The sequence below is a fragment of the Mobula hypostoma genome, chromosome 7, assembly GCF_963921235.1.
Source record: "Mobula hypostoma chromosome 7, sMobHyp1.1, whole genome shotgun sequence".
Taxonomy (NCBI): Eukaryota; Metazoa; Chordata; class Chondrichthyes; order Myliobatiformes; family Myliobatidae; genus Mobula; species Mobula hypostoma.
The window spans coordinates 150,510,427-150,532,237 of NC_086103.1; the positions used below are offsets into that span (position 1 = coordinate 150,510,427).

Below are 21,811 nucleotides of genomic sequence, written 5' to 3' on the forward strand. Positions count from 1 at the left end.
CTTTTTTACAGGCAGCACTGAGCTCAAGACTGAACACAGGTTCTTGGAACTATGAGGCAACAGAGCCATTATTCTACCCAGAAAGGTTTAATGTGAATGGGACTGGAAATTGAGTTTTGAAAATCATGCAACTAGGTCTGTAGATTAACACTGGCTCAGTTATAGAAAGGCTCTCTATCGTGCACGTAAAGTATTACTTTAAAAAATTGGATGCAATACTGACACGCCTAGAGTAAATCTTGTTCTTCCAAAGTATCTGTTGCTTGCTAAGTTGCACATAATAGGAGAGGGGTATCTTTAATAATAATGTGTAACATGAGAATAATAATGACCTTCACAAGAATTATTCTGGAAATGAAGGTGTTAATGTATGAGGCGCATTTGATGGCTCTGGGCCTGTAGTCGCTGGAATTTACAATAGTGAGGGGGAATCTCATTGAAACCTATCAAATATTGAAGGGCCTGGATAGGATGGACATGGAGAGAATGTTTCCTGTAGTGGTAAAGTCTATGTCACGAGGGTGCAGCCTCAGAATACAAGAATATCCCTTTAGCACAGAAATGAGGAGGAATTTCTTTAAACAGAGGGTGGTGAATCCGTAGAATTCATTGCCACAGATAGCTGTACAGAACAAGTCAAATCATTAGGTGTATACAAAGCGGAGGTTTACATCTTCTTGATTAGTAAGGGCGTCAAAGGTTTCAGGGAGAAGGCAAGAGATTATGGTTGAGAGGGATAATAAATCAGCCATGGTGGAGGAGACTCTGGGCTGGATGGACTAATTCTGCTCCAACACTTTATGAACTTGTGGTCTTATCGAGAAATTGCATTGACTTTCATGGAGATAGTGTAGGAATAATAAGGAGAAGAAAATAACGGTGGAAACATTCCGAAAACCTATTACCAATAGCAATGATTATGATAAAGTTTATTTTTATTACAAGTCTCCGACTATTTCTCAAACTAATAAAGGTAAAGTAAAGTTTACAATAACCAATGGAATAATCTTCATGTAGATTAGACAAACATAGTCCTGAAGATGAGCTCACAGAATGCATTATTTGCTAGGAAAATCATTTCATGGACCCAGTCAGGCTTTAGGGCATTTTAGATTTGGTTATTTTCAGTGAGAGAGAATTAAAGGTTATTTTCAATGAGAGAGGATTAATTTGAAGTTCACAGTAAAGAATTTTCTACAATTGTGATAATAGTGTGATAAAACTTCACATTCACTTTGGTCACATATATAAGACTGGATCTGGAGTATTAAATAACAAGTAGGTAGGGTCATCTTGAGAGCTCTTAGAACATTGACCTTCATAAATCAGGGCATTGAGTACAGGAGTTAGGATGTTATGTTGAAGTTGTACAAGATGATGGTGAGGCTATATTTACAATGTTATGTGCTGTTCTAGTCATCTGCCTACAGGAAAAATATCAATAAGCTTGAAAGAGTACAGAGAAAATTTATAAGGATATTGCCAAGACCTGAGAAGCTGAGTTATCAGGAAACCTTTTAAATGGTTTAGAACTTGAGGCCCTTCTACCCTTTTCTCTAGAACATGGGTGAATGAGGGTCGATGTATTGAGGTATACAAAATTATGAGGGGCATTGATGTATGTAGGCTTTTTCCTCTTTGTTGAGACTAGAACACAAAGTAAAAAGTTTAGGTTCAAAGGTGAAGTAGTTAAGGGGAATCTGAAGATGAACTTATTCACTTGAGTTTAGAATGACATGGCAGCAGAAGTAGTAGATGTGGGTGCAGTTGTAACATTTATGAGAAGTTTAGATAGGTATATGAGAGGGATATGGTTCCAGTGCAGGTGGCTGGGACTGGGCAGAAAGCAGTTCAGCACGACTGAGAGGGTTGAAAGGCCTAATTCTGTGCTCAATACTCTATGATTGCAGTAGATATTTAGCTATGTCGTTGTTGTTTGCTTCAATTGTTTGCATGATTTTTTAATTTCGCTTGTGCATCGAGTGTTGGCCTTTTATTTTTATGTTTTATTTTCTTTCTTTAATTGGGTTCTTTTGGATACCTTTCTGGCTATCTGTGAGCAAGCAAGTCTCAAGGTTGTATAATTTATACATTCTTTGATAATAAGTGAATCTTGAACCTTGCTGTGATGGTTGGCTCAATGGTTCCATTTAATATCAGTGAATTTATGCAACATACAACCTGGAATTTTAACTACACAGACATCCACAAAACAAAAGAAAGCCCCCAAAGAATGAATGACAAAAATTAAACCCCAGAACCCCAAAGCCCCGCTTCTCCCTCCCACGCACTAGCAGCAGCAAAACCATCAACCCTCCCCCTCCCCTTCCATCAACCTGGAGTAAGAATACACACTTACTCCAGAAAAATGCATCAGCACCTCCACCACCCACCATATAACACCAAAGAGACCGTGATCTACGGTTCATCAAAAACAATTGTTCACCCAACTGTTCGATATCCCACAGGCTCTTACTCTTCCTATCAAGGGAGGAAGAGGTATCACTCCTTCCACAGCCAGCGGAGAGACCAACAGCTCGCTCTTTCGATGTTACAGTTTGCAGTGCCACTTTTACTTTGAGCTCCCTGACTCGAGAATTGGGAGCAAACTCTCACTTGCCATCATGAGAGAGAGGTCACCTGAGTGCAGAGGCCTCCGATATCCACATGTTCTGATCTCCCGTGACGCTTCATTTGGTGACAACAACGGGGAATCAGGTCGTCCACAGGGCAGTGCAAGGCCACACCCCGAAGGCACACGTCTTGCAGGCCGCTCCTGAGATATCAAAAATGTGGCCGCTCGGCAAGCTCCAAGAGTGAGAACCTGCTGCCATGAAGAACCACTGTTTGAGCGCAGCTGTAGATCGTGGGCCCTGACAGGACCCCAACTGCTTTGAAAAGGAAAAAAAGGCATTAAACAGTTTCGCAGATAGGCTGAGGGAAGTCGCCCTCTGGTGCCATCTTTAGCTTTGCTTTATTGGGTCTATAATTCTCAGCAAATATACATTTCATTGATAAGTAAAAGTCAATTAAAATAGTAATTCTTCCATCTTTAACCAAAGAAGTTAAGGATAGTATTGGATTGAAAGTGAAGTGTGATAAAGTAGTAGGCCTGAGGACTGTTATGGAATTGTTATGTGTAAAAAAAAAACTTTTCTACAGTTGTTATGGGGGATTTCAACACGCAGGTGGACTGGGAAAATCAAGTTGGTACTGGACCCCAAGAAAGGGAGTTTGTGGAGTGCCTCAGAGATGGATTCTTAGGGCAGCTTGTATTAGAGCCTACCAGGGAGAAGGCAATTCTGGATTTAGTGTTGTGTAATGAGCCAGATTTGATAAGGGAACTCGAGGTAAAGGAGCCATTAGGAGGTAGTGAACATAATATGATAAGTTTTAATCTACAATTTGAGAGGGAGAAGGGAAGATCGGAAGTGTCAGTATTACAGTTGAACAAAGGAGACTATGGACCCATGAGGGAGTTGCTGGCCAAAGTTGACTGGAAAGATACCCTAGCAGGGATGACAGTGGAACAACAATGGCAGGTATTTCTGGGAATAATACAGAGAGTGCAGGATCAGTTCATTCCAAAGAGGAAGAAAGATTCTAAGGGGAGTAAGGGGAGTAAGGGGCGACCGTGGATGAAAAGGGAAGTCAAGGACAGTATAAAAATAAGAGTGGAAGTATAACATAGCAAGAATGAGCGGGAAGCCAGAGGATTGGGAGACTTTTAAGGAGCAACAGAAGATATCTAAAAAGGCAATATGAGGGGAAAAGATGAGGTACGAAGGTAAGCTAGCCAGTAATATAAAGGAGGATATTAAAAGCTTCTTTAGGTATGCGAAGAGGAAAAAAATTAGTTAAGACCAAAGTTGGGCCCTTGAAGACAGAAACGGGTGAAATTATTATGGGGGACAAGGAACCGGCAGATGAGCTGAACAGGTACGTTGGATCTGTCTTCACTAGGGAAGACACAAACAATCTCCCGATGTAATAGTGGCCAGAGGACCTAGGGTAACAGAGGAACTGAAGGAAATTCACATCAGGCAGAAAATGGTGTTGGGTAAACACTCTTAATTGGAGGCCAATTCTCTGGATTCTTTCAAGAAAGAGTTAGATAGAGCTCTTAAAGATAGCGGAGTCAAGCGATATGGGGAGAAGGCAGAAAAAGGGTACTGATTGTGAATGATCAGCCATGATCACAGTAAATGGCGGTGCTGGGTTGAAAGGTTGAATGGTCTACTCCTGCACCTATTGTCTATTGACTGGGTAATCTTGGCAACCAGTTATAGAAACCACAGAAAAACTAAAGCACAGAAACAGGCCTTTTGGCCCTTCTTGGTTGTGCCGAACCATTTTCTGCCTAGTCCCACTGACCTGCACACGGACCATATCCCTCCATACACCTCCCATCCATGTATCTGTCCAATTTATTCTTAAATGTTAAAAAAGAACCCACATTTACCACCTCGTCTATAGAAACCATAGAAAAACTACAGCACAGAAACAGGCCTTTTGGCCCTTCTTGGATGACTAAAAATGGAAGAAAAAGATAATTTTAAAAAAACAGTTTGTTAGAGCTTTTACAAGTACATAAAAAGGAGGAGCAAAAGCAAACAATGGTTTCTTAAGTCCAGGGATGCGTGTATTCGTATTGGGAAATAAGGAAATGGCAGCGATATTAAACACCTATTTGTATTTGAAAAGACTGACAGCATGCCAAAAGGAGTGGCCGAGTGGCAAAAGAAAATGGGGAGCAGCAGTTATCACGACACAAAAGTTACTTAGACAAGCTAAAGAGACTAATAAATTCCCCAAAACCCAATGGCTAAAATCAAGATTTTTAAAGCAGATTATCCACGATTTTGGATGCATTGGTGGCCTTTTTCCAAAAAAAGAGAGAGAAAGAGCAATAGAACAGCATGTCAATTAGTTCAATATCAGATATCAGAAAATTGCAGGAATCTATTCTTAGAGTGATAACAGCATTTAGGGGAAAAATGATTGGGTGGAGACATTATGGATCTATCAAGAGAATAGAGGTCTTTAACATGCATATTACATTTTTTTGCTTATTACCTAACTGGGTCAATAAAGGCAAACACTTGGTGTGGTATACTTGAATTTCTAGAAGACATTTGATATGATGCAATATGAAATTTACTGCACAACATGAGTAATTGGTGGGTTAAGCGTAAGGTATTAGCATTGATAGAGAATTGTTTAACATCCAAAACAAGAAGTAGGATCAAATAAGTCACCTTTAAGTTGGCAGGCTGTAACCTAGATTGTACTTTAAGGATAAAGGGGTCAAAGGACCTCAGCTATTTCCAATCTGTGTAAGTAGCAAACGAAATCTCAAAGTTGTTTGATACACTACTGGAAATGTATATTGTGAAGAGAACACAGAATATGTAAATTGATATAAGTAAGTTAATGAAAGGGCAAAAAGACAGTGAAAATATCAGAGAAAAATGGAGTAGAATATTTAAGTGGTTTTACACTAAAGAACTGAACAAGTTGGGCATCATCTGTGAAGAGAGGGATAATATTTTGAATGATGCTATTTAATCTGTTCACTTTATTTAAGAAAGGGTAAACTTGTTATGGACAAAGTATTGAACATTCATTTAGTTGGTTTCTAGAAAGGAGGTGTCTTATGAGGATTTATATTCTCGGATTTAGTGAATTGAGAGATGATCATATTGAAACATAAAAGGCTTTGAGATACCCGATAAAGGTGGGCACTGTATGGATGTTGCTTCTAGTGGGGCAATCCAGGACAAGAATTAGAGGATATAATTTCATGGCATTGGGATTAGTCACCCAAGATCAAGATGTGGAGGAATTTCTACTATGGTGTAAAAAATTTTAAACATTCACAACCTTCAGAGAATAGTGGATGCTGAGACACTATATTTTGGTACTGAGTTTTTCAGTTTTAGCTAATTTTAAAAACCAGAAGAGGAATATTTTCCATAATAAAAGTTTGCACTTACCAAAATTGTCGACAGTGCAGTTTGATCCTTGTAGGTTGCAAAATGCAGATATGCAGTAGTCTAATCTAATTGTGGGATGTGGCAGTTCATGACATAATGGTGACCTAAAGAACACCTAATGGTGATATAAGCCTATGGGCAGAAATAAAGTGAAAATCAAATAGTGTGCATGATAATGTGAAAGAAAATGAAGATTTTGCCAAAAAAGTAATAAGGTATATCATGAGCCACAATGCATGTCGGCATACAAGTTGCATTAGTACATTTCTGTATAATCTGTATTGTGATTCTCTGTAAATGAAACCACTGCCCCCTTTCCCATTGAAGCCTGTGTTATAAACAGAGAAACTTTCTTACAGAATGTCTTTGTTTCGTATTAGACCACTTTATCAGCAATTGCAAAGTGACCGACTGGTATTATTTAATAGATGATGCTGAAAGTTAGACTCAGGGAGTGGACAAGGCTTGTGTAAAAGAAACATCAAATTTAGTCAGTTTTTATTTTTAGTCATTCAGTACTGTTGGGCAATAAGATTTGGACGTGACGTCCTCGAATCTGTTGCATTGGCAGTCATAGCTGAGTCTTTCCTTTGCCACTCTCATTGCTGCCCAAGAATATGGCAACAGATTTCTCAGTGTGAGGCAATTTATTTGCTATTAGGGAAAGGGGTGGGATTCTAGTATCAGAGCTCATGAGAGAAAGTTAGTGTAGAAGGAGTTCAGTGGGTATTGGGTTAAATCGTAGTGAATTTGTGAAGATGGAGCAGAGGCCAAGGCATCACTTTAAGGAACTGGCCATAGCTTCTGTGACTCCCCACAATATAACATGTAAGAGAAACTTCCTCACAGATGAAGTACTCTGCGCCCTGAGATGTCAGTTCACATATACTTGGATTGGAGTGGATGTGGCTAATGAGGGACTTACTGTGACTGGTAATCCAATGGTGATGTTATATCCAAATCTTATTGCCTCACAGTGCTGAGTGACTAAAAATGAAAACTGACAAGATTAATTGTTTCTTTCACAATTTGTGTTATTTATTTATTTTCCCCCCACATAAATTCCGTAAGAGCAAATTTTATTCCATATCTTAAATTTTTAGCTAGTGATTTAAAAATTCTGTAGGTGAATTTACATAACCCAAAGACTATAATCCAGGGGCTGCCAATACTGCTGTAATGTCTATTTCTTTCAAACCTGCCTGCTGAATTTAAAATATAGAAAAAGAACAGTACAAGTCCTTCTGCCAATGATAATATGCTAATTTTTTTAATCTACAACATAAATCTTGCTTCCTTCGCACATGGCCCTCAATTTTTCTTTCATCCATGTGCCCATCTTAAGAGTCTCTTAAATTTCTCTATGTAAAAGCACCTACATAGTGCATCATCCATAACATATGTAAAATAGCTCTCTCAACCTTTGGAGCAATAGAGATGTTACAAGCAGAAATCATAATCAAAATGAAAAGAAAACATTTTAGAAGAAGTGGATGTCATTACTGCCTTTTTTTGGATAGTGCAGTTGGGGAAAATGATGGATTAAGTGGATGGACCCCCTTGTCAATATACTTGGGAAAAAAGTAACTACTGCAGCAAGAATTCTGCTGGATATACATCAATTATAAATCACATACCGACCAGATGATTTTGTAAACAACATGCTATGCTTTGCAAATATGGCGAATAATTTTAAAAATAGGTCTACTCTGAGATAACTCAGCTGTATGTATTTTATTCATGTTTCATTGATCATGAAATGCTTTAAGGAAGTGCAAGATCAGACCCAAGGACCTGGAGGAGGTTGCTGCTGACCGTACCACTTGGCAACAGCTGTGTAGGGACAGGGTTCATATTCTGGAGATGGAAAGAACAACCAGTAGACAACAGAAGAGAGTCAGGAGAAATACAGCCGTGGTTGCCACCACTACCACCACCACTACTACATGTACATGTCCCACCTACAATAGAGCTTGTAGGTCCAGGATAGGACTGTATAGTCATCAAAGATCTCACCGTTAAAGGAGTGGACGTCATCATCAGGTTTCGATGGACAACCAAAGAAGATTGATCATAAGAACAAAATGGCAGAAATATGTTTAATATTGGAGTTTGCAAGGATGGAATTCCCATTTTACAGCAACATTGCTGAGAAAATTCACAGCAAATTTAACATATTAACCTCAACATTACTGAAAGTTAAAGCATTCACTGACTGAAGTAATTTAGTTTCTATGCTTAATGAATTTTGCCAAACTCTAATAAGTGAAGAAAAGTGAAACAATAAAAAAATGAAATTTATCTGAGCATTAAATGTTTTCAAAGCTAATATAATTGTAGAGAAATCAGGGGTTAAAGAGATTGGACTAAAACAAATGGAGTAGAGGCCAAAGACCAGAGGATGCTCAATTTAAAATAGTAGAGAAACAGTACGTGGGGGAAGCAGAAACAGTAATCAGCTAGTATTGTACGAGGGGTGACTGATAAGTTCGTGGCCTAAAGTGGAAGGTGATGAGGACAAACTTCAAACTTTCTGCATTTTCACTCAAAGAGTTGAACTGCACGTGCATGTAACGAGAGCTGTTTAACACATCTCCTTCTACCTTAGGCCACAAACTTATCAATCACTCCTGCTGTGGACCCTGGAAGTCCAAGACGCTTTCATTACATGCACATGCAGTTCAACGCTTTCAGTGATAATGCAGAAAGTTTGAAGTTAATAACTCATCTCCTTCTACCTCAGGCCACAAACTTATCAATCACCCCTCCTGTGGACCACTTCTACAAAGAAGGGATCCGTATGCTCCACGACCGCTGGACTATGTGTGTACATGTAGGAGGGGACTATGCTGAAAAGTAAATGTGCTAGGTTTTCTAAAATTGACTCCTTCTACCTTGGGCTACGAACTTATCAATCATCCCTTGTGAGATCCACAAATCAATTTGCATCAGTCAGTGCTGCAGTCATTATTTCTGATTGAAGTTGGCTGTAGAATCAATGTTGCCAATGAAACACAGGAATATGAATTCCATTCAGAGCAAAGCCATTTTCTCAGGTTGGGAAATGGATGATTTAGGAATCATCAAATTAAAATTATGTCCAAGTGATAAAGGATCACGCTAGAAGGAACTTCTTTACATTGATTGCTGTTGAATTATGGAATCACTAATGCATGGAAAACGTCATTAGTTTAGCATAACTACTGATTCAGAGGAAGATACTGGGCAGCTCAAACTGACTTGTTCCTGCACAGGACTAACTTGAGAGAATGACAAATGTTTTCTTCCATGCTACATAACTGTGCAAAAATCCTAATGATGGTCTTGCTGTGGGTAAGTGATACTTCAGCAGGAGTGTGAGAAAATAGTGTGTTTGTCCAAAGTTCAGCTCGGATCCAGCACTATAGCTACTTAGATTTTGGCACTGGCATGTTATCTAGACCTTTTCTTTTGTGCTTCTTCTTGTTTATGGTAATTACCTGCTGAGCCATCTTTATGGTCATCTGTGTTTAGGGTATGATCATTAATGATGAACATAAATCACCAAAAAAATGTACATCCTGATAATAGAATGGTTTAAAAAAACAACTAGTGTAGCTGAAATGCACTTTTAAGCAGTATTAATCTGATCTTTTTAAAATTGACAGATACTATTTAAAACAATGCTGATTTTGTTTACAAAATTCATTAATAGTATTGGATGTTTTATTTTGTTGCAAATTAAAGGAGGTACATATAAATATTTCATCTGTTGTCCTAATTGTTGTTAATCCATTTGTAATGATACATAATGTATTCTATTATAGGAGAAGCCATTGACAAAATCCTTACAAAGGGGAGAAGATCCACAGTTCGACCAGGTAAGTAAAACAAAATTATTGCTAGATGTTCAAATAATTTGTTTTAATAAGGGAGTTTTTCTATTGTTTAACAACTAATAAATGTGTCATTAAGACACAAGAGACTTCCGATCCTGGAATCTGGATCAACACACAAATGCTGGAGGAACTCAATCAGGTGCTCCTATGGAAGGAAATGGGCAACATTCCTTATGTTTCGGTTTGGCCCCAGTAACCTGCTCCATCATAATTGATCATTGGCCTGACTTTAATTTTCCTGCTCTATCTCCATATTTCTTGATTCCCTTAGGATATTATAATCTACCATCCCAGTCTTGACTGATGTTCCTGTACTCTCTGAAATAGAGCATTCTAAAGATTAAAATTATACACAAGGAAGAGATTTCTCCTCATTTCAGTTATAAATACTTATTCAATTACCATGAGATCATGGTCCAAGGTCTAGAATTTCCAATCACACTAAGCAATCTTGTCGAATTTTCTCTGAATTTTAAACAAATTTTTATAGAGAGTAGGGCAACATGAGATGTTAATTGGAGGAAACATAACCATAAGTGAGAAATAAGTACATCATCTTTAATCTATCCTAGAATATTCTACCTACTTTGCATAATGTTTTATATGGTGCCTTTAACATCCCTTTCTGAAGGTCATATAGTGCTTTACTGTTAAAGTAATTATTATAATATCAGTGTTGTAATATAGGAAACTCAGCAGACAAATTTCCACTGTAAGCTCCAACATACTACAGTGTAACGGTGGTTAGATAATCTCTTTAGGAAATGTTGGAGAGGTAAATGTTGACCAGAACATCAGGCTTTGTCTCACAACTCCAGCAACATTGATCTCTGTGTGGAGTTTGCACATTTTCCCTGTGAGGCATGGGTTTCCACATATGCTCCTGTTTTATTCCACATCCTTAAAGCAGGCTTATCTGTTACAATAAATTATCACAGGCTAGATGAGTAGTAGCAGAATCAGGGAAACTGATTTATATTTTTATTTAGAGATACAGCATGGAATAGGTCTGTTTGGCCCACCTGAGGTGCATTGCTTTGCAAAACACCAATTTCACCCTAGCCTAATCACAGGGTAATTTACAATGACCAATTAACCTACTAACCAGTACATCTTTAGAGGGTGGGAGGAAACCAGGACACCCAGGGCAAATACACACACGTGGGAAGAACTACATACTTTTTACAGAGGATGCCAGAATTGAACTCTGACCTCTGACCTCTGACATCCTGAGCTGTAATGGCACCGCACTAACCACTATACTTCTATGTCGTAGAAGAAATTACTCAGAATCAGAATCAGGTTTATTATCGCCGGCATGTGACATGAAATTTGTTAACTTAGCAGCAGCAGTTCAATGCAATACATAATCTAGCAGAGAAAATAATAATAATAAATTTAATTTAATAAGCAAGTAAATCAATTGTGTATATTGAATAGATTTTTAAAACTGTGCAAAAACAGAAATACTGTATTTTTTTTTAAAAAGTGAGGTAGTGTCCAAAGATTCAATGTCCATTTAGGAATTGGATGGCAGAGGGGAAGAAGCTGTTCCTGAATCACTGAGTGTGTGCCTTCAGACTTCTGTACCTCCTGCTTGATGGTAACAGTGAGAAAAGGGCATGCCCTGGGTGCTGGAGTTCCTTAATAATGGACACTGCTTTTCTGAGACACCGCTCCCTAAAGGTGTCCTGGGTACTTTGTAGGCTTGTGTCCAAAATGGAGCTGGCTAGATTTACAACTTTCTGCAGCTTCTTTTGGTCCCGTGCAGTAGCCCCTCCATACCAGACAGTGATGCAGTCTGTCAGAATGCTCTCCATGGTACAGCTATAGAAGTTTTTGAGTGTATTTGTTGACATGCCAAATCTCTTCAAACTCCTAATAAAGTATAGCTGCTGTCTTGCCTTCTTTATAACTGCATCAATATGTTGGGACCAGTTTAGGTCCTCAGAGATCTTGACACCCAGGAACTTGAAACTACTCACTCTCTCCACTTCTGATCTCTCTATTTGGATTGGTATGTGTTCCTTCGTCTTACCCTTCCTGAAGTCCACAATCAGCTCTTTCGTCGTACTGTCGTTGAGTGCCAGGTTGTTGCTGCGGCACCATTCCACTAGTTGGCATATCTCACTCCTGTACGCCCTCTCGTCACCACCTGAGATTCTACCAACAATGGTTGTATCATCAGCAAATTCATAGATGGTACATGAGCTATGCCTAGCTACACGGTCATGTGTATACAGAGAGTAGAGCAGTGGGCTAAGCACACACCCCTGAGGTACACCAGTGTTGATTGTCAGCAAGGAGGATGTGTTATCACCAATCCGTACAGACTGTGGTCTTCCGGTTAGGAAGTCAAAGATCCAATTGCAGAGGGAGGTACAGAGGCCCAGGTTCTGCAACTTCTCAATCAGGATTGTGGGAATGATGGTATTAAATACTGAGCTATTGTCGATGAACAGCATCCTGATGTAGGTGTTTGTGTTGTCCAGGTGGTCTATAGCTGTGTGGAGAGCCATTGAGATTGCATCTGCCGTTGACCTATTGTGGCAATAAGCAAATTGCAATAGGTCCAGGTCGTTGCTGAGGCAGCAGTTCAATCTAGTCATGACCAACCTCTCAATGCATTTCATCACTGTTGATGTAAGTGCTACTGGGCAATAGTCATTAAGGCAGCCCACTTTATTCTTCTTCGGCATTGGTATAATTGTTGCCTTTTTGAAGCAAGTGGGAACTTCCATCCTGTAGCAGTGAGAGGTTGAAAATGTCCTTGAATACTCCTGCTAGTTAGTTGGCACAGGTTTTCAGAGTCTTATCAGGTACTCCATCGGGACCTACTGCCTTGCAAGAATTCACTCTCTTTAAAGACAGTCTAACATCGGCCTCTGAGATGGAGATCACAGGGTCATCAGGTGCAGCGGGGATCTTCACATCTGTAGTTGTGTTCTCCCTTTCAAAGTGTGCACAGAAGATGTTGCGTTCATCTGGTAGTGAAGCATTGCTGCCATTCATGCTATTGGGTTTCACTTTGTAGGAAGTAATGTCTTGCAGACCCTGCCAGAGTTGCCGTGCATCCAATGCTGCCTCCAACCTCGTTTCGAAATTGTACCTTTGCCCTTGAAATAATCCTCTGCAAATCATACCTGGTTTTCTGGTACAGGCCTGGGTTGCTAGACTTGAATGCCATAGATCTAGCCTTCAGCAGACGACATACCTCCTGGTTCATCCACGGCTTTGGGTTTTGGAATGTACAGTAAATCTTTGTGGGCATACACTCATCCACACACGTTTTAATGAAGTCGGTAACAACTGCAGCATACTCATCCAGGTTTGAAGATGAATCTCTGTTCTTCTCCAGATAATTCTTTGCAGTGTTTAAAGTCTACCTGAGAGAACAGATAAGGCCTCAGTTTAAAGCTTCGTATAAAAGTTGACATTTCTATAACTGGAGTGTCAGCCGGGATTTCTGTATTTGGTCTCTGAACTATCATTTGAACCTTTAACTTCCTACATAAGACATGGCTAACTTAAAGAGTAGGGAGAAAACCATACACATCACCATAATTGTTTTGGTGGGCTATACATTGGACAAGTACTTTCCCGTGGAAAGTCTTAATTAATAGCAAGGTGTTACCACCTGTGAGGCAAGTTTTGGTTATGCAATAATCCACAGGTTACAAATAACAAAGATGTTGTTCCTGAGAAAATGGGCACTCCGGAGGAAATAGAGTGTTGTTAACTTGCTGATCTACTGATTGAGTCAAAGGGGCAGTTGTGGATGAGGTGAATTGGAAGGAAAGTGAGACTGAAGTGTTTGATCAACAGCAAATCTGCTTAAGGATAAAGGCTGATGGTAGAAGATGGGAAGAGATCAAAGAGATAACAATGGTGGTCTTGATGAGCCTTTAAAGAACGTCCCTAATGTTGACTGGGACTGCCAGTGTGCTAAGGCATTAGATGGGGCAGAATTTGTTAAGCGAGTTTAAGAAAGTTTTTTTTCAAACAACACATAAATAATTGCAACTACTTCTTTGGACTCTTTCAGCAGGATGAATAAGTTGCCTGCACTCTGTATTTCCCCCAGAGTACGTATTTCATCACAAACAAGATCTTTATTATTTGTAATTAAAGGATTATTGCATTTACAGCAAGGCTTTAACAGGGATTAGCCTCACAGGTGAAAACACCTTGCTATTCTTGAAGCCTTTTCACTAGAAAGTACTGTCTACTATATAGCCCATCAAGAATAGCAATAGTGATGTACGTGGCCTCAATCACATGGTTTTCTCCCTTTTCCTTATGTCAGAGGGGACAACACTCAACCTCCTTTAGGAATAGAGACTGAGAAAACGACAGAAATGTTAGTAGGAAAGCATTTTGGGAACAGTAATCATAACTCTATGTTTAAAATTAATTATGGAAAATAGTAGGATTTTTCCAGAAGGTAAATTTCTCAATTGGGGCAAGCAATTTTGATTGCATTTGATATAGGAGTGCACTTAAGAGAAACATGGGCAAACAGCGGACTAGAGATATTCTTGGCAGATAATGTAATGGGAAATCCTAAGAGATTATATAAGTATATTAACAGGAGAGAAAATCTGGGAAAGAATAGATCCCATTAAGGATGAGTGTGGTTATCTATGTGTGGAGCCACAGGAGATGAGTAAGGACTTAACTGAATATTTCTCATTTGTGCTTACCATGTGAACCAGTGTGAAAATTCAAAAGTTGTAGTGATGGATTATTGAAGGACTGAGTCCAGTGCTCTACCACATGGATTGGTGCTGAGTCTTCTGTTGTTTGTCCTATATATTACCAATTTGAAGAAGAATGTAAGACATATGACTGGTAATCTTCCAGATGGCTCTAAAATCAGTGGTATGGTAGACAGTGAAGAAGAACCCTAATGCGAAGGTTGCCTAAGGTAATATTTGGATCTAGATCAAGTGGGAAAAGGTATGCAGATGGAATTTAACTCAGACATGTCTGAAGTAATGTATGTTGGGAAGTTAAGCTAGAGCAGGACTTGCACAGTAAATGACAGGGCTCAGGGGAGTGTTGTAGAACAGAGAGACCTAGGGGTACAAGTATATAGTCCCTGAAAGTGGTGAGTCAGGTAGACAAAGCTGGTCTAGAAAGCATATGGCATGCTTGCCTTCATCAGATGGGCCATTGAGTATAAGAATTTGGATGTTACGTTATGTCTGTATTTGACATTAGTGAGACCACAGTTGGAGAGAGGGGAGTATAAAGCTAGAGAGCATAAGGTTTAAGGTTAACCTGGATAATGGATACTTGAGAGGCAAGTTTTTCATGCAGTGTGTTATTGGTATATGAAATGAGCTGTCAGAAGAAGTGGTAGAGGTGGGTACAATTACAATATTTAAAATATATTTGGGCAGGTTCACAGATAGGAAAAGTGTGAAGGAATATGGGCCAAATGCAAGGAAATGGGACAAGCTCAGGAAGATACCTTGTCAGCATAGATGAGTTGGGCAGAGAGCCTGCTTCCATGTTAAATAACTCTTTGACTGTTTGGAAATCATGCGTGAATGGGAAGGGGATTTAAGCCTATAAGATTATAAATTATTGATTGGGTCTGAATTTGAGTAATAAAATGCTAAAAGGGAAGATCTGGCAAAGGGACAAAAAAGAAAAGTATTATGATAGAATAGCCTGAGGAAGCAGAAAGGTAGAACTGGTAATGGCTCAAGTATAGAACAGCAGCCAAATATATAATCAAATAACACCAAGCAATTCCATCTGCCAACACTCACATTTTATGGATGTAGTGGGCTGGACAAACTGACCCTCCTGGCAGGCATCTAGAGAGACAGTCAGGTTGCAAGCTGCCAGTAGACATGAGGCCACGTTCCACGTTCGCAAAATGACCAAACAGTCTTTGACAGTCATTAGTTAGCTCTATCAGAGAACTACTGAAAAGGATTCAAATAATTAACATATAAATGTCTCTGATAGAGACATTTAGGGACTATTGAAAAGGATTTAAGTAATTAATCAAATAAAAATACTTAAATATTAATATAACAGGAAAATTTAATATAAAATGTGTTGAAAAAGTAACAAATAGTTCAAAATGTTAAATAAAATAAAACATTTTCCTTTTTCCACAATGTTGTCAATGGAAGATTATTGGTCAAACTTAAAATGTCCAATGGTAGAATAACTTTCTGTCAAACAGAAACTTGCTTTTAAAATGTAACTTTATAACTAGATGTATTAAAACTAAAGCATCATAAATACTAAAATAATAGTTCATTCTAGGAGCAATCATCAATAAGTATTAACTGCTAATATAATTTATTATTTAGTTTAAAAGTACACAGAATATTTTTGGAATGACTATTTTAAAAATATGTATTAGACTACTATTAAGTTAAAATCCAAATGGCAGATTTATCCATTTGAATCTTGTAGTATAGTAAAATCATTGATTTAAAACTATAAATCCTATGTGTAGTTAACTGTCAAGAAGCAAACCTTGGTCAGTTTATTTATGTTAGTGTGTGCCAGTAAAAATAGCACAGTGTTTCATTTGAACAGACAAGTGTATTTTCATGCTGCAATTCCAAAGTCAAAATAACCAGACATATGAGTACACTGAAGTGATAGCTACCAACTGTGTGGATTATATTTATAATGAAAGAAAATGAGCTTTCATTGCAATAAGACTATATTTGCACATATATTAAATCTGCTCCAACTATAACACAAAATTGGGATTTATATTGCCACTGCCTTAAGAGCTAATGTGAATAGGGCTTGTAATTCACAGACTGCCCAGACTCTCCTCCTTTCCTGTTATAAGCATGAAACTCTTGTCGGGTCCACCCTTCCTGCTAAGCCAGTTTATCAAAGAATATTTGACACCTAGCAACTTAAAGCAATAGTAGGAAAGATGGCTCGAACTACAATAATTAAAGTAAATTTCAAAAATGATCTTAACTGAAAAGAGTTACAGGATATAATAGAAGTAATATGTGAATTCAAAATTTGATGCATTGTATTAAGACTTGATATAGATTAGTGAGCCCAGGTGTAATTGATTTTGATCTAAATGTAATTTATTTTGTGCAAAGCTATTAAGGTATTTAACAGTGTATAATCTTTAATCTATTATACTTTTCTCTCCCAGTTGATCAGTTCAATGAGTTCACTTGCAGAATACTGTCTTCCTTCTGTTCTACGAACATTGTTTGACTGGTATAAAAGACAAAATGGCATGGAAGATGAATCTCACGAGTATCGGCCCAGGACAAGCACAAAATCAAAAGGGTAATTTAACTTTATTTTGATGATATTTGTATTCACTCAGGTTGTCTTATGGTTTCCATTCTCCTATTTCTTGATTAGGAACTTAGTCATAAAATGTTTGGATTGTTTACTGAATCAAAGTTACCAATGTGAAAGGATGAAATGTGAAATGTGTCACACATTTGAGGATAAAACTGTGTAGACAGGAAGTCCTTGGCTACTCTTTAATTACATTGAAACACCATTGTTTGTCACTCTGATTATATATTTTTTAAAAGCAACTCATAAAGATTCCTAACTTGGTGTCATCAGGGTTTCTTGTATAGTGTATGAATGTTGCACTTCTAGAAAACCTGCAATGGCTATGTGCACTGTACCTTCTCCAGTCGTCTCAGGAAAAAATGAAGTCTTCTCACCTTGGATATGGAGCAGGTGTTTTCCAACTGTTTTTCTAATTTTCATTTTAATTAAGAAAGGAAAACTTTGCATTTATATAGAACATTTTGCATTCTTAGAATATCAAAAAGCGGTTCAAGCATTGTGTTAATTACTTTCAAAGTATGGCTCTGCTGTTATGTATATTAATTTTATGCTAATTCACACAATAAATTCCCCCTCAGGAAATAATGACATAAATGGTCATTTAATCTGTTTTAGTGTTATTGGTATTGTGCAAAACAAGCTGCATGTAAAACTCCATTCCTGATTTAAATAGTACCATGATGTACTTGATGACCATCTGAACAGGTAGATTTGAATCTTGTTTTGACACATTAACTAAGGATGATAACCCTTATATAGAGTACATCCTTGGTATTGGATTGGAATATTACACTAGAATAGGTCTTCATAAAAAAGCTGGATTTGATGCTATGATTCTCTTACTTAAAGGAAAATTGTTCCATTCTCTAAACTTTGGGAAATGTTTCCACTTTCTGTAAATACATTCATTTGTTTATTCTAATTACTGAGAAAAATAACAAATTTGAGATTATGTAATCTATTATAGGAATAAATACTAAGCAGGTAATTTTAAATGTTAAATGTTGTACATATGCCTTTAATAAATCAATATATGTTGACAAATGTGTTATTAGATAATTCATTTAATTACAAAATGGTTCTAACTTTTGTCGTTTCAGAGATGAACAACAAAGGGACTATCTCCTGGAGAGAAGTGATCTAGCAATTGATTTTATTTTTTCTTTAGTATTAATTGATGTTTTAAAACAAGTAAGCGACAATTTCCTATTTTGTGCTTTATTTTATCTGTTCACATATCTAGAATTGCCTTACTTTCCAATATGGGTTACATTCAAAGTTTACATGTCAACTATAAATTGCCTTCCTTAAAATGACTCTGATTTTGTTACAGTCGTTGAAGTTGTAATTCAAAAGTGTTATGATACTTACCTAATTCATTATTATCCAGTCATTTACTTCCTTTGAATACTGTGTTTCAACATTGAATTACAGAAACTGGAACACTCTTTTGCTCTCAGGATGAGGCTTTTCATTCTAGGACAAGGGAGATGTCTTCCTTTTTTAAAGAAAGGGGCTTCCCTTCCTCCACTATCAACTCTGCTCTTAAACGCATCTCCCCCATTTCACGTACATCTGCTCTCACTCCATCCTCCCACCACCCCACTAGGAATAGGGTTCCCCTGGTCCTCACCTACCACCCCACCAGCCTCCGGGTCCAACATATTATTCTCCGTAACTTCCGCCACCTCCAACAGGATCCCACCACTAAGCACATCTTTCCCTCCCCCCCCCCGCATTCCGCAGGGATCACTCCCTATGCGACTCCCTTGTCCATTCGTCCCCCCCATCCCTCCCCACTGATCTCCCTCCTGGCACTTATCCGTGTAAGCGGAACAAGTGCTACACATGCCCTTATACTTCCTCCCTTACCACCATTCAGGGCCCCAAACAGTCCTTCCAGGTGAGGCAACACTTCACCTGTGAGTCGGCTGGGGTGATATACTGCGTCCGGTGCTCCCGATGTGGCCTTTTATATATTGGCGAGACCCGACGCAGACTGGGAGACCGCTTTGCTGAACCCCTACGCTCTGTCCGCCAAAGAAAGCAGGATCTCCCAGTGGCCACACATTTTAATTCCACATCCCATTCCCATTCTGACTTGTCTATCCACGGCCTCCTCTACTGTAAAGATGAAGCCACACTTAGGTTGGAGGAACAACACCTTATATTCCGTCTGGGTAGCCTCCAACCTGATGGCATGAATATCGACTTCTCTAACTTCCGCTAATGCCCCACCTCCCCCTCGTACCCCATCTGTTACTTATTTTTATACACACATTCTTTCTCTCACTCTCCTTTTTCTCCCTCTGTCCCTCTGAATATACCCCTTGCCCATCCTCCGGGTCCCCCCTCCCTTGTCTTTCTTCCCGGACCTCCTGTCCCATGATCCTCTCGTATCCCCTTTTGCCTATCACCTGTCCAGCTCTTGGCTCTATCCCTCCCCCTCCTGTCTTCTCCTATCATTTTGGATCTCCCCCTCCCCCTCCAACTTTCAAATCCCTTACTCACTCTTCCTTCAGTTAGTCCTGACGAAGGGTCTCGGCCTGAAACGTCGACTGCACCTCTTCCTAGAGATGCTACCTGGCCTGCTGCATTCACCAGCAACTTTTATGTGTGTTGCTTGAATTTCCAGCATCTGCAGAATTTCTGTTGTTAACACTCTTTTGTATGTAGGAAGGGAATTCCCATAGCAAAACATGTGTGTGACAGTGTTTGGAATAATGTCAACCATAGAAATTTTAACTTGCATCAACATAAGTGTAAACTAGATAGAGCATATAAACCATTTATAGCCTGAAATTCAGCCACTGGACTCACTGAGGATAGTCTTAATGAAGGCCAGGCTACATAGAAATTGCTTCTCAGGAAAGTCACATTAGCAAGGCCCATACCACATATTTGCTACCATTTAATTCGGCTGAGAAGTTGTAGGTTCCAGATAGGCACTCTTCTGCTCAGGTTTTGAAGACCTTAGGCTTTTGAGTCATAACAGATCATTTGGGAGAAGCTGATCTCAGAGGCAGGATATGTTGCTGGTTGGTCAGAAATTTTCATTTAATCTTAGTGGCATTTTGGAAGATCAGAAGCTCTCTTGCTCTACCAGCACTATAAAGAGAGGGAAAAAAATCACCCTTTTTGTAAAGCCATGAATAAGCTGCTCAGCATTTGGTGTAGCTAAGCCCAAAAAGGAGTTTCTGCAATTTATAATTTAAAAAAATGAATCCCAAAACCTCTAGAAAACTTATTTACATATTTAAACAGTTTTCCAAAGGCCTTTATTTGAAGGGCTGAGTTTTCATTTCAAGACCTTCCAAAAGATTAAACTTAAACTTTAAAGGGGATTAAAGGGCTTGTGCCCAATTTGTCTTGCAAAGTAACAGTTTTCCAGACTGGAAGTAAATAAGTGAAAAAGCATTACAATATGTTCTGTTTAACTAAATTAAACTGCATTTCTTTTCTGTTTCAGATTTCACTTCATCCTGTACCAGACAACCTGGTCCATGAAGTTATTAATTTAGCATTCAAGCACTTTAAATATAAAGAGGGGTAAAATACATGCATTTTCATTATTTATTTAATTCTCATTTTAAAATATGTTTATTGTTGGCCTTAAATTATTCTCATTTTTATTTATTTAGTTACCTCGGCCCTAACACTGGAAATATGCATCTAATAGCTGATTTATATGCAGAAGTCATTGGCGTTCTGGCACAATCAAAGTGAGTGCAGCATTACTTTTTATAGTGAACAATAAATTTTGGTTACACCATTCTTGGAAAAAGATTATTCACGTGTTATCAAGAATGTTTTAACACAGTAACTGCAATGCCCTCTCAAAATTAGATTATAGACCTTTCTTCAGAGCCTGCTATCACTCTACTGGAGGTGCAGCATAAAAACCAAAGCTAATTTTAGTTCTCAGTTGGCATGTGGGAGGAGCAGCTGCCAATCTAGCATGGGATCAGAGATCTAACGGAGTTTATCTGCCTCTCCTTACTGGAGTCCTGCCATTTAGCTGACCAACAATTTCCAATAGAATATGACAGCTGCTTGATGAAAATTAGATGGCAAAGGAGATTTTTTTCTTCATTGCAGGAGGTTTTAAGTATAGGAGAAGAATAACATTACAATTATGCAATGCTTTGGCAAGACTGTACCTGTATTAATATGTACAATTCTGATTGCATCATTGAAGGAAACGTGTTGTATATTTGCCATTGAGGAGTTCAACATATTCAGTAGACTAATTCGGCCTATCTTTACTGCTTTAGAAGCATTAAAATAGATGTTGTTAAAATATATAAAGTTCTGACAGGGATCAGGAATTTGCAGTTCTTGACCAGAGGTCATAGTTTTAGGATATGAGATTAGGGATTTAAGACTGAGATGAGAGAAGATTTTCAATTTAGAGGACAATAACCTTGTAGAATTATTTATCATGGACGCTGATGAATATAATTAAGACAATGGACTTCTAGACACATAGTACATTTATAGGATATGCTGAGAGATTTAGAATATGATTATGAGATAGAGGGTGGATCATGATTGTATTGAATTGCAGAAGAGTCTCAAAGGGCCAGATGGCCTGTTTCTGCTTTTTCGACATTTATG

The 21,811-nt window shown here is 38.4% G+C and overlaps 1 protein-coding gene across 4 annotated transcripts in view; it reads left to right on the forward strand.

Annotated features, from left to right (window-relative positions):
- The window catches only part of LOC134349656 (protein furry homolog), a 293,846-nt gene that overhangs the window by 92,375 nt on the left and 179,660 nt on the right, over positions 1 to 21,811 (forward strand). For all 4 annotated transcript variants that reach the window (XM_063054280.1, XM_063054282.1, XM_063054284.1 and 1 more), the window contains exons 3-7: positions 9,803 to 9,856; positions 17,034 to 17,173; positions 18,295 to 18,385; positions 20,664 to 20,743; positions 20,836 to 20,916. In XM_063054280.1, the coding sequence (XP_062910350.1) occupies positions 9,803 to 9,856; positions 17,034 to 17,173; positions 18,295 to 18,385; positions 20,664 to 20,743; positions 20,836 to 20,916 (446 nt within the window). The remainder of the gene's footprint in view (positions 1 to 9,802; positions 9,857 to 17,033; positions 17,174 to 18,294; positions 18,386 to 20,663; positions 20,744 to 20,835; positions 20,917 to 21,811) is intronic.